The sequence below is a fragment of the Atta cephalotes genome, assembly GCF_000143395.1.
Source record: "Atta cephalotes unplaced genomic scaffold scaffold00048, whole genome shotgun sequence".
Taxonomy (NCBI): domain Eukaryota; kingdom Metazoa; phylum Arthropoda; class Insecta; order Hymenoptera; family Formicidae; genus Atta; species Atta cephalotes.
In genome coordinates this window covers 835,928-848,572 of record NW_012130112.1, presented here as the reverse complement: position 1 = coordinate 848,572, position 12,645 = coordinate 835,928, and the positions used below count along the sequence as shown (strand labels likewise).

The 12,645-nt window shown below is 29.0% G+C and overlaps 2 protein-coding genes across 2 annotated transcripts; one reads left to right on the top strand and one right to left on the bottom strand.

The window, feature by feature from the left end:
- Positions 1 to 330: 330 nt before the first annotated feature.
- LOC105622780 (histone-lysine N-methyltransferase SETMAR-like) lies at positions 331 to 4,321 on the top strand (the record flags this gene model as incomplete). The annotated part of the gene is made up of 2 exons (XM_012204193.1): positions 331 to 353; positions 3,901 to 4,321. Coding segments are annotated over exons 1-2 (444 nt in total), but the record flags the coding sequence as incomplete, so codon positions are not given.
- A 2,548-nt stretch (positions 4,322 to 6,869) lies between these two features.
- On the bottom strand, positions 6,870 to 12,423 carry LOC105622690 (nuclear cap-binding protein subunit 1). Its single transcript, XM_012204103.1, has 11 exons — positions 12,384 to 12,423; positions 11,167 to 11,635; positions 10,580 to 11,074; positions 10,263 to 10,434; positions 9,592 to 9,797; positions 9,067 to 9,170; positions 8,582 to 8,811; positions 8,318 to 8,496; positions 7,951 to 8,206; positions 7,705 to 7,818; positions 6,870 to 7,099 (listed from the first exon to the last, which is right to left on the bottom strand). The coding sequence occupies exons 1-11, from the start codon at positions 12,421 to 12,423 to the stop codon at positions 6,986 to 6,988; spliced, it is 2,379 nt and encodes a 792-aa protein (XP_012059493.1). The 3' UTR covers positions 6,870 to 6,985.
- Positions 12,424 to 12,645: the final 222 nt, after the last annotated feature.

The following is a 12,645-nucleotide window of genomic DNA, read 5'->3' as shown; positions in this document are numbered from 1 at the left end:
GAGACTCTTGAAATAAAAATATTATTGATATAAAGAGTTTTTAATTTAGATTTATTTTTAGTCGAATATTTATATTTTTGATTTTGAATAGAATAGAAAATAAACACGAAATTTATTTGTATATTAATACAATTATTATTATTATTATTATTAATGATAATTGTTTATATTAATATTTAGTCAATTTTATTAATATGATAACCTCTTCGCGACGCGTTCGTATTTCGCGCATCATATAAAAGCGTAAAGTCTTACGCTTATTGCCGGCGATACATAGTCGGCAGCAGTCGGCTGTATTTCTCTTGTTATCGATTTCTGGATGAAGCCAGAATGTTGGCCAAAAGCAACGAAAGGTGAGTTCAATCTGGCCAGAAGAAAGAAGAGAATATTGATCTCTACGAGCAGAATGCTTAAAACCGACGCGTAAGATAACTTTAAGATATCTTTTAGAATTCTTTATGAAATATGTTAAAGATATTTCTTAAAAATTCTTAAAGATATCTTAAAATTGTCTTATGCGTCGATTTTAGACATTCTACTCACATTCTACTTAAGAAGTAGGTGTGTGACTCCAATCTAAGTTTATAAAAGGTAAATTGAATATTTGGGAGGGTAATTTGCTCGCAAATTGCGAGTTCTTATATTTTTTGAGAGTTATTTAAAATACAAAAAAAACCAACAAACAACAAAGTTAATGAGAGACAGCGTGGGTAATTAAGCGTAAGTTTTGTAGATTTTTTTTAATCTACCAAACTTGCACTTAATTATCCGCATTGACTCTTATTAGCCTTGTTATTTATTAATTTTTTTTTGTATTTTAAAGATTGAAAGAGCTTATTTTAATTATATTATTGTTTATTGCTTATTTATTATTAGTATGCTCGCGACTCGGTAAAAAATTTTTTATGTATGAATATGTATAAACATACATAAATATTCATAAACATGTACAATCATATACGAAATATGTTCATACATATTTATAAATCTCTTTTTCTTTTGTAAAATTATTTTTTAATGTAATAGAAAACATTAAAAGGATAATTTTCACATTGTTTGTTTTAGAAAAAAACAAGTTTGGGAAAATGTATAAAAAATTATTCATACACAATTATGCATAATTTTATATATAATTATACATAAGTAATTCTTTAAACTTGATTCTTTTTTTCTAAAACAAACAGAAAATGACTCTTTTAATTATTTTTAATATTTTCACACATTATTATTATTTCTATTAAATTAAATTCTATTAAACTAAAAGTAATTTTACAAAAGAAAGAAGGATGTATGAACATATGTGGACATATTTCATAGATGATTATACATATTTATACATATTCATGCATAAAAAATTTTTTACCAGGGATTAAGTTATCCCACTGAGTTTATTAGTACGTGATAAGATATGATTAGAAATTAGCTGCATTTAAGACAGAGAAAGCAGCTTTGCAATTCTTCAATGCGATTTGTTCTTACTTTTGGTTCCTTATGTATTAAAATGTACAAACCAATTACATAGAAGAATTTTACAATAGTCGAAAATTTATTTTCTCTGAACGCAGCCATTAACGTATTATATTCGCGATGTTATTGCATATTTATAAAGTAATGTAGATAGGAATACACCGAAGATAGGTATCCGCGAATAGGTACGAATAAATAAAAATATGGATAGGACAATAAATGAACAGTAAGTAGGGACTACATAGGTAGGATGATAAGTATAGACAGGTAGGACTAAATACGTCATATATACATATTTGATAATTGGAAATGAAAGATTAAAAATTGAATAAAATTTTAAATTAATTTTAAATTTTATTTTTAATTATCAGCATTCTGTTCCATTTATTCTGTTATCGAATATGAAAATAAACCAAATTAATTTCAAATTTTATTAAATTTTCAGCTATCCTAAAATTCAACTTTTTTGTAAAATTCTAGATACTCGTACAAATTATGTAACGCATTAATACTGTAATTAACTTTATTGTATTATAAATAAATGTATTTAAAATAATATTAGGTACGTAATATAAAATTTATGTAAAATGTCCAGATGAATGCTTGAATAATCATATTTATTTTTGCACAACAATTCTCGGGAAAAAAATGTTATATGTATGGACATATTTTCTATATAATGATATATAATTGTATATAAAATATCAATTTTTTATATGATTATGTATAATTTTATATAATTATATATAATTATATGTAAAACATTTTTCCCGGATTAGTAATTAATTATACATTTATTGGAAAATATATATCCGTATTGAATATTTATTCAATACAAATAGCATTTATCTTGTCGTAGTAAACCAAATTGTTGCGTAATTGATGATTATAAATTACGACGAAATCGACGAAACATATAATAACAAAAATTGTTTAATGATTTAATAAGTTTGATAAATATTTAATTTTAAAACTCTTTTTTTATTTAGATTTTATTTTGTATATCAAAAAGTTAATAATTTTAAGTAACTTCTTATTAAAAATTCGATATTTAGAATAATCGTCATTTTTTTTCTTCGTATTTAGTACAAATTTATTAAAATAAATAAAGATTGGAGCTTTGATTGCGGCAATGACTAAATATTAACTCTTACTTGCTTTTCGATATTTACATTTTTAACATTATAAAATTACATATATATTTTAGTGAACAATTCATTATATGCAAAGGCCTCATATCGATGTCTCTCGATGGATATCAGTGATTACATGATTTGCATGGAAAGTCGATGGAAAGTCGAAGTTATTTTTATCATGGAGAATTATTCCTCGAATTATTCGCTTTTCGTGAAGTTCATTCGCGAAATCTAATTTGATGTCTCTTCAGAGATTCTTATAGTACAGAATTGTACAGAATTGGAATTAATTTTCCGGATTTTCTCATCTGCAGTTACTGGTAGTAATAATTTTGTTACTAAGTTAACGACAATTGCTATATATTTTAAAGTCAAATTGTTAAATTAATTCAGTGGTATATTTTAGCATATAAATTTCGCTTTTTTTGTTTTATTTAAATGTTCTTCCATTAATAATAATAATATTAATAATAGTATGTCTTAATAACAATAGGAGTTTAGTATTATATGATTGATATGGATATATAATTATTATTTGTTTAAATTTAAATTATTAAGTAAACAAATTTAAATTTTATACAAGTAATTTGCTAATTTTTCAATAATTACTCTGATAAAAATATAGTTACGAATGTATATATTTGTATATATTTAATTTTCTGTTATTTTAAAATCATGTTTAGGTATTGAACATCCTGCCATTGTAGAATATTTTTAATTTATATATATATATATATACACTTTTCTATGATAAAATACATGCATATTATGAGATTATATTTAACGAAAATTGATCTTTGTCGATTTAATTTTTTTCAAAATTCTTTATAGTCTTTTAACAATGTTATCGTAACATGAATTAAATTAAAAAATTCAAGATAAGTCGAATGGATACCCTCATATTAGCAGGATATTAATAATTATAATTTTTGAAAAATAAAGAATTGTTAAATTTTATATAATAAATTTATCAGTATAAATGTTCTTTAAAATCCCGTTATTATCGAGTTCGGCTCACCTCGAATAGTTGATATCCGAGAAACTTTTGTACTTATACATATTGAGTCTGGGAAAAAGTTCGTGGCGTTTTTCCCGCTAGATGGCATTAAATGCTCAGCAATCGGCAACTACTAATCGCATCGGCAATACTAGACGTGCGTTTAAAAAGTGACATTTTAATCTTTGTTTTGAGCCGAAAAAGATTGAAATCGGTGAAGGATCAAAAGTTATTTTATTTTGAAAATGGAAATAAATAAGGAAAAAATTCGCTACATTTTGCAGTATCACTACGATAAAGGCAAGAAGGCCTGCTGCACAGGCTTGTGAAAAAATTTGCGCTATTTACGGTGAAGATACTCTATCAATGGTTCGCTCGCTTTTGTGTTGGAAATTTCGATGTGAAAGATGATACTCACTCCGGTCGACCAATCACTGAAAAGTCCAATGAAATCATGATAAAAGTCGAGCGTGATAAGCATGTGAGTATTGTGGAGATTGTCAGGCAACTAGGCATCGACCACAAAACAGTTTTAAATCATTTACACAAAGCTGGATACAAAAAGAAGCTCGATGTTTGGGTTCTTCACGAGTTGAGTGTTAGGAACATGATGGACCGAATTAACATTTGTGATACGCTACTGAAACGGAATGAAATTGAGCCATTTCTGAAGAGAATGATAATTGGTGATGAAAAATGGATCACCGACAATCCAACTAGAAAAAGATCGTGGATAAAGAAAGGAGAGAAGGCGTAAGCAATCGCAAAACCTGGATTGAGGAAGAAGGTGATGTTGTGTGTGTGGTGGGACTGGAAGGGAATCGTTCATTATGAACTGTTATCGTCCAATCAAACAATTAATTCCGAATTCTATTGTGAACTGCAGAGATTACAACAAGCAATTGAGAGAAAGCGGCCAGAATTAATCAATAGGAGAGGTGTCGTCTTCCATCACGACAACGCTCGACCACACACATCTTTGATAACTTGGCAAAAATTACGAGAGCTGGGAAATTTTAATGCACAGGACGTATAGTCTTGACATAGCACTCTCAGACTATCATTTGTTTAGGTCTCTGCAGAACTCTCTTAATGGTGTAAAGCTAGCTTCAAAAGAGGCCTGTGAAAATCACTTGAAGCAGTTTTTCAATCAGAACAGAAGTTCTATCGCGATGGAATTATGGCTCTGCCCCAAAAATGGCAAAATATTATAGAAAATAATGGAGCATATTTGGTTTAAATAAATTTCTCTTTCAATACTCTTGAAAGAGAAAAAGAAAAACATTTTAATTTTACTAAAAAATCGCCACGAACTTTCTCCCATACCCAATATAAAAAATTATAGTAATTCATGTATTTTGTTATTATTAAATATATTCCTTCGTAATCACTATTCCATAAGGAAATCATTTTATCTGTTTATTTTTAATAAGAAATGATTTTAATTATGTGTGACAGAATATATTTTCTTGCAAATTTTAATATTATATTAGAGATCCAATAGAAATGGTAATTGTAATAGACATGCTATCAAAATTATTACTATCGGTAGTAGAAAGATTCGGGATTCATAGCCTCCTGTAACAAGATCGATGGTGTTTGACGGATTGTTTAACTTTTCTTTGCGAATGGATCTTATTTGACGTAGAATCAGATACATATTAAGTTTATTCTCCACTATGAAGATTGTTCTTCTTTATATGATCAAATTATTGGGAGTTATCTTAAACGCGATGAAAATGCTGTCATAAATATATTAACGACTTTTTATTGCGATATTAATAAGTTTCATAATCACAAGTTCATAATCACAAGTAATTAATAATGAATACGATCTAATTATTGGTATTTCATTCCACGTTTATCAATATTCAATTAAACATTAGAAAAATTTGTGTTATCATATGTAGTTTTAACGTTTCGTATAATCTCCCATTATTTGTTAATTATGTTCCTATAATATTTTGATCAATTTTGATTATATTTTGTAATTATATATTGTATTGTAAACTATTGTTATTGTAATATTGAATTATATAAAAGATTACAATAAAAAATATTTAAAAAATATTAAAAAAGTTAATGCAATATGATTTTAGCGAAATACAATAAAATAATTAGATATAAAAATAAAAAATAAATTAAATATATAGTTACCTACAAAAACGGGCTATTAAATTTATTAGTAGCTCGTTTTTTTACAGACGAGTATATTCACAAAGAGGATCGCTGATAAAATCGGCGGGGGTGAAGGACCTTTAGTTAGTTTTTGTTAAATTAAACCTTAAATTGACATTGATTGGAAAAATTTGAAGTGTATTCAAAGTCTCTAATTGCTAGTAATTATAGAAACTTTGATACATACTAATAATTATGTTTAATAAAAACGGGCTGAAAATCTGCTTATAAAGAAACTTCGATTTTTATGCAGACGCGTATTACCTTGACAAGAAAAAATTATTAGAAATGTGAGTACATCCAAATCTAGAAGCAAAATTTATGTATTACATCAGATTTTTGACAAAATTGAGATTAAATGTGCCAAAAACATGTTTTTCCCCATTTTTGAAACGTTGCAGGTGAATCTAACGCTAGAGATTTTTAACAGGACTTGAATTAAAGCTTGGACCTTGTATTTTAAGATAATCATAATCGATGATCATAATCCGTCTATCTTAGGCTGCAGTCCATTTGCTTCTTGTAAATACTGCTACACTCCAATTGGATTGGTTACTGTTCCGAATATTACAATTGCAACGTGACACCTCAGCCAACCCATCCGAAGTGAAATAGTTAGAATGAAGCAGAAGTTAAAACGATGACATATTGATGTAATCAGAATTGCTGGGAGCGTTCCGAAATGTCAACTGGACCAGTCATATTAGTGCTACAAATATTATGTAGCGTTTAAAGCGTTAACGCTCGTTTTTTTATGAATATAAATTAACTTTAATCTCGGTTCAGCTTGCTCTTCGTCTTTTTGTAATTCTAAAATTAGAAAAAGACGAAAAATAAGTTGAACCGAGATTAAAGTTCTACATTAGTTAGTAATCTACATTGGTGGAAATGAGCATAAGTAGACCACAGTAGCCTTAAACTCAATTTCGCAACATCCACACTTTCTATTCTATAACATCTAAGACAAAGTGTGGAATAACGCTGATTGATACACTCGATTCCGCAGACCTATTACGCACATTGTGATTTTGATCTAAAGTAAATTCTTATGATTCAACCGATCAGAATATAATCAAATGAAAAGCAGTAAATAAACACTCCAAAAATGTATTTTATTGTTACTTAGCTTATTGATTTAAATGTACTTTGATGTAGCTTAATAACTTATAAATTTACTCTGATACAAGCACAGTATTTGTATCTTATTTTATGCTCGTAGAGAAACAAATTGATGAAAGACGTCCAAAATATGAGGATCAAGATCCGGAGTGAACAGTAAAGTTTCCAGAGTCGAGGAATACTTTTGTACTTGTTCTTGATGCTGCAAAACAAATACAAATCAATATTTTCCAATTACGATAAAAATTATTTTAATATTTTACAGGGTCTTAGAATGACTGCAAATTATTTCGTACAGATATAACGGACTAAACGAGTCAAAGTAGTTCCATTTTATTTTGCAATTTTCGCAATAGTTAATTAGATATTCATTTTTAAAGCTAGCCGAATAAGCATATCCATTCGATCTATTACTGCCAAGTATACGCTCGATCTCTCGACACGCGGGCTGCGAGAAGCGAAGATTGCTTCGACGCTTCGCGCTATGCATTTGTGAGTTAAACATCATAATTTGAGGCGCACTTGCTAGAAAATCTTCGCTTCCTGCAGCCCGCGCGCTGAACAATCTATGAACATATAGCAGTAATAAGCCAGGCGGCCATGCTCGATAATCTTCAAAAATTAATATCTCATTAACTCTATTGTAAACATTACAAAATAATAATTTTTTTACTCAATTTAGTTTGTTTCTGCACACGAAATATTTTGCGGTTATTCTGGGACATCCTGTATATATCAATATTTTCCGTAATTAATTATTAAACATTCGCATATAATAATAATAATAATAATAAATTTAAAACTTACAGATAAAAAAACTTGTTGCAATCTCCCTACAGTCCATTTATACCAATGTGTGTTATAGTCAATTCCATCTGTGTCACAACGCACTAAATGTTCTGATAGGATCATTATGAAACGCTAAAAAAAGCACACAGTATTATAATATCTTATTAAAATAGATTTTGGAAATTCTTTCATATCGAATCGAGAAAAATACAATTCGCAATTTATTTTTAATAAAAGTGATTTAATATACGCTTTTTTTTATACCTGAAATATAATGAGAAATAAATTTTTTTGATCTGCTTGCGCAGCTTCCAACTTTTCCTCCTTCCGTTCTACTTCATCCTCTGATGGTCTTTCCCTATTTCTCTCTTTATTATTGTCTTCCTCATCTGAAGAGGAGCCTGATCTACTTTCTGCTCTTCTTAGTTTCTCCCTTGCATCTGTTAATTCTGTACTCAATTTCGTTACATGTTTGTTCATTTTACGTATTGTCAAATGCAATATTTCCCAAATATATAACCTGGAAATGTAAGTTTTTTTATTAACATTTTTCGATATTTATCCACAATTGTGGTGATATTTATAAATTAAATAAATGAATATTTTATCCAGACATAGCAGTAATACGAACTTTGTGAACTCTGATGCCATCTCTTTGGAAAATATCCAGTTGGCAATTGCACTACATTCAATGATACCAGTTTTTAAAAACTTGTCCGTTAGTACTACCATCATTTGATAATGATTCTTCCACAAAGCGTACATGTTTCTTAATATACATATTTGCGCTTCTTCTGTTTCAGCAAGCATCTATGAGAAATATGTATGTGAAGGGCATATGTGCACATGCATCTTAATTGTAGAGCTTAATTGTACAACAATAATATTAATTTACCTTGAAAATATCATGAAATTTTACTATAGCTGCAAAACTGTGACTAAAACTTTTCGAACCGAGATTCAGTAAAGATTGTACAAAGACATCGATCTTTAACGGATTGTAATTATTTGTTTCTTCGTTTTCTCTAGGTAATGCATTTAATATAGCTAATACATCTTCCGATGTACCTTTATTTTTTATAGAATCTATTAACTTAAGTGCTGCATCCGAACCAGGGAGTGAACCTGAAATAGTTTATGTTAATTAATAATATTAATATGTTATGAATAATTATCTGTTTAATGATTTTACTATCTTATTAGTGACTCAAATTACAAAAAATATAATATTCAAATTTAATGTCGTTTAAAAATAATGAACATTATATATTGTTCTCTCTGTATCTATAAAAATTAATTTGATATCACATAAAATAAGTTACAGCATATATGTTTCGTTAAGTCTTAAAGCTATATATTTTTATTCCCTTATATACTTACTAGCGCCTTTAGGTGTATATTTATACACAGGCTCGGGAACTGCTGGAATCAAATCCGTATATGAATCTGGCATCATATCTCGAATTCTTTGATAATATGACAATCTAAAAACATGAACTTTGTATGAGATTTTATTTAGGATAATTTATCAACTGGATCTTATCCAGTAAAGCTGGATAACTGGATTTTATTCGACTGTATAAACCGGATAATCAGATTTTGTTTGAAAATTGCACAAAAAGATCAAAAAAATGAAAATCTAATTGCTTTTAATAGTAAAAAAAGTTTGTTTATGTAAATCATTATAATTATGTTATAAAAATTTAATAATGTATCTATTAAACAGTTTTTTGATATTTTATTAATTTTTCATAATATCTTAAAAGTTTTTAATAAGGAATTATTCAAACTAAATTGCGTGCGCGCACACACACACACACACACACACACACACACACACACACACACACACACACACACACACACACACACACAAAATAAAACAAGTTTATACAAAATATTAACCTCAAAGCCTTGAGCAGAACTTCCCGTATAAATTTTGGTCTTGGATGTTCTGCATCGCGTTGTAAGCAGGAATCCCAATCTTCCCAAGACCAACGGAATTGGAAGTTGCTTAAATGATATGCGAACCACCAAACAAAACGATCGAAAGCGGTAGCTGCCATACTGTCTATACGACGAAACAGAATCTCTGTAGCTTGTGCTAGTACCTATGGCATAATTCAAATATTATTTCTATCGTACTTCGCTAGTATTATATAAATGACAATAAAAATATGTGGTAATAATAGGCGGTGATAAGAGAAACTGTGATATAGAGATAACGTATGTATTTAACGAAAGTATATAACATTAGAAGTAGATATAACTAAGAGAGAAAAGCGGATAAAGCAAAAAGAAATAAAATAAAATAAAATAAATAAAGAAATGAAGTCAGAAGTTTAACCAGGAAAGTAGGAAAGTAAAGGGATAAGCATAAAAAAATTTATAATAATATATGTGATAGTTTGCAGATGAGATATGGACGAGTTAAGAATTTATGTAAACCAAGTTCCCCTTCTTGGCTGTAAATATGCTGAAGTGTAATAAATTCTATTCTATAAATGACAATACTAAATTTTTGAATATATATAATTTATATTGTTTGAATATATATAATTTATATTGTTTGTAACCTGTGGCATAGTTGAAGGCTGTAATTTGCAGAGTTCTATCAAAATTGATCCATAACAAATCTCCAAATGTTTTGGAGTAGGTAATCGAAATAATTCACCGAATATTACTTCGACTATACAATAGTCTAAAGGAATTTTGGCTTTGAATGGAAAGTTTAATAGTTGTACAGCACTGTAAAATAAAAATAATTAACATTATTATGCATAAATTAAAAATAACAATAATGATAATTATAAGAAAGTTTTTGTGTCTTCTTTTTGCTTCATCAAATATTATTAGATAGAAGATAGATCAGTTTCTTTCAAATATATATTACCAATCTTTTCTCTCAAAATAACAATTATTGATGATCTGTCGTAGATGTTCTTCTATCAGAAATCTCTCAATAGCATGACTTCCCGGTAATAATGATCCTTCAGCAGGGCAATCTGTATAATCGAACATACGAAAAACGACAGTGGGCAATGGATAAGAATAAGATTCATGGTGTGGAGGCGGCATTAAAGGTGGTAAATTATGTTGTAACGCTTCACATAAAATCGAATCAAACGCAAGATAAGGTCGTGGAATATGTTTCTCGGCCCAATTATCTTGTCTCAGTCTACGAACTTGAGCCCACAAGCAATCTAAATACTCTTCTTGTGGATGAGGTGTGTCACTCGACCATACTCTCAATGCCGGTTGATGTTTCTTGCTTCGTTTATTCAAAAATATCTCTATTGTAACCATTAGATGATCCAATTCTTGTTCCTTTTTCTCATACAATTCTCTTCCAACCCATGGCAATGTTGATAAAACAGCATAAACATACCTGCAAATTATACATAATTATTAATAAAAACTGTTTATTACACACAAATCATACAACAGAGATGGCTCTACACAAGTAAAAGTTTTACATACCAATCGCGTCTCACTTGCGGTACACCATCTTCGTTTGCAGCATCCAACATATTGTCAAATAACTGCATCAACGATCCACATGATAAAACATGGCAATTTACCAAATCGGCTAGAAATCTAAGAGAATATCTAGCTACATCCCATTTACATGCTTTTAAAGAATCCTTAAAATTTTTTACCATGTAATCAACAAATTCTCCACCAAAATTAAAATTTTTTGCATTTAATAGTCCAACAAGGGTGGTATAAATTGTACATTTCTCTGGCATCTTAATAGCACAGTCTGTTAAAATCCGAAGAATCTTGCTACGAAATACACCTAAATCAGCTTCTAACACAGAAGCCAAACCTTCTAAGTTGCTTTCCAAAGATGATGTTGACTTCTCTCCGACACGATGAATGAGAGATTCAAGACGATCTTCAATCTCTTGATTTTCTGATACTCTCCTACGTTTCTTATATACTCGATCTAAAAAAGGAATAAAAATATAGATATGTGTGCCTGTGTGTGATATGTGGATGTATGTCTGTGAGTATAAGTATGTACGAAGTGTGTTCGGTAAAGACTAATAATACATAAAAGTAGATTCCTGAGATCATTTTGAGACAAAAATTCTAGTACCAAAATGTTGAAGCTTTTAATAGTTTTTAAATTTTAAACACTTAAAGTTATCGAATCATACCACCTAAAGTTTGCATGCTTAGTATTATTTGAATCCTGTATATATAATTATATATGTATATACATATATACAATTATATATGTATACGTATATAATATGTACATACAGGATGCAGAAAATTTCCCCTAAATATGGGAGGACAATGGGAGGATACAGTGATGAGATCTTATACACACAAATGACAGAACTTTTCAATCAATCTTTTAGAAATAATGACAAAGATCTAAATCGATTGTCATTCATTTGAGAATTTGGAAGATATCATCAAACAAATTATGCTAAATAAAATTATAAAAAAATGGAATAAAAGTAACATGTTTGTATTAATAATTTTTTGTCTGAACATCATAGATCATAGGCTGCGTTTCATTTTGCGTAACGCTAATAAAATAATTTTTTTCATTTTTTACAAATATTAAACAAGGACAAATGATGCTCGCGAGCATTATGAGCGACAAGTAGAACGAATCCACTGATAATCAATCAATAGTGAATCAGAGCATCAGGAAAACAGTGATAACTTGAAATACTTACCGTAGCCATCATCTTCATCATGTACTCTTCTACGGCTCATATTTCACAATATATATATAGAAAAAAATCGATAATTCAAAAGTCGCGTACTCGCGATTGTTACTTTCAAACTTGTCGTACTACCTTTAATTTATGGGCGACGTAATCAGGAAATTTCACACATCAAATTCTAACCCCATTACAAACCATCTAAAAATCAAGCATAGAGACAATACAATGATGATTCTTCTTATTTCAATGGCTCCTGCCTCCAAAGTCGAGA

Coding starts and splice junctions, on each gene's coding strand:
- LOC105622690 (XM_012204103.1), bottom strand. CDS start 12,423: ATGAGCCGTAGAAGAGTACATGATGAAGATGATGGCTACG. Junction 9,171..9,591: donor GTTCTGCTCAAGGCTTTGAG/GTTAATATTTTG, acceptor TCATGTTTTTAG/ATTGTCATATTATCAAAGAA. Junction 7,100..7,704: donor TGCAACAAGTTTTTTTATCT/GTAAGTTTTAAA, acceptor TTTGTTTTGCAG/CATCAAGAACAAGTACAAAA.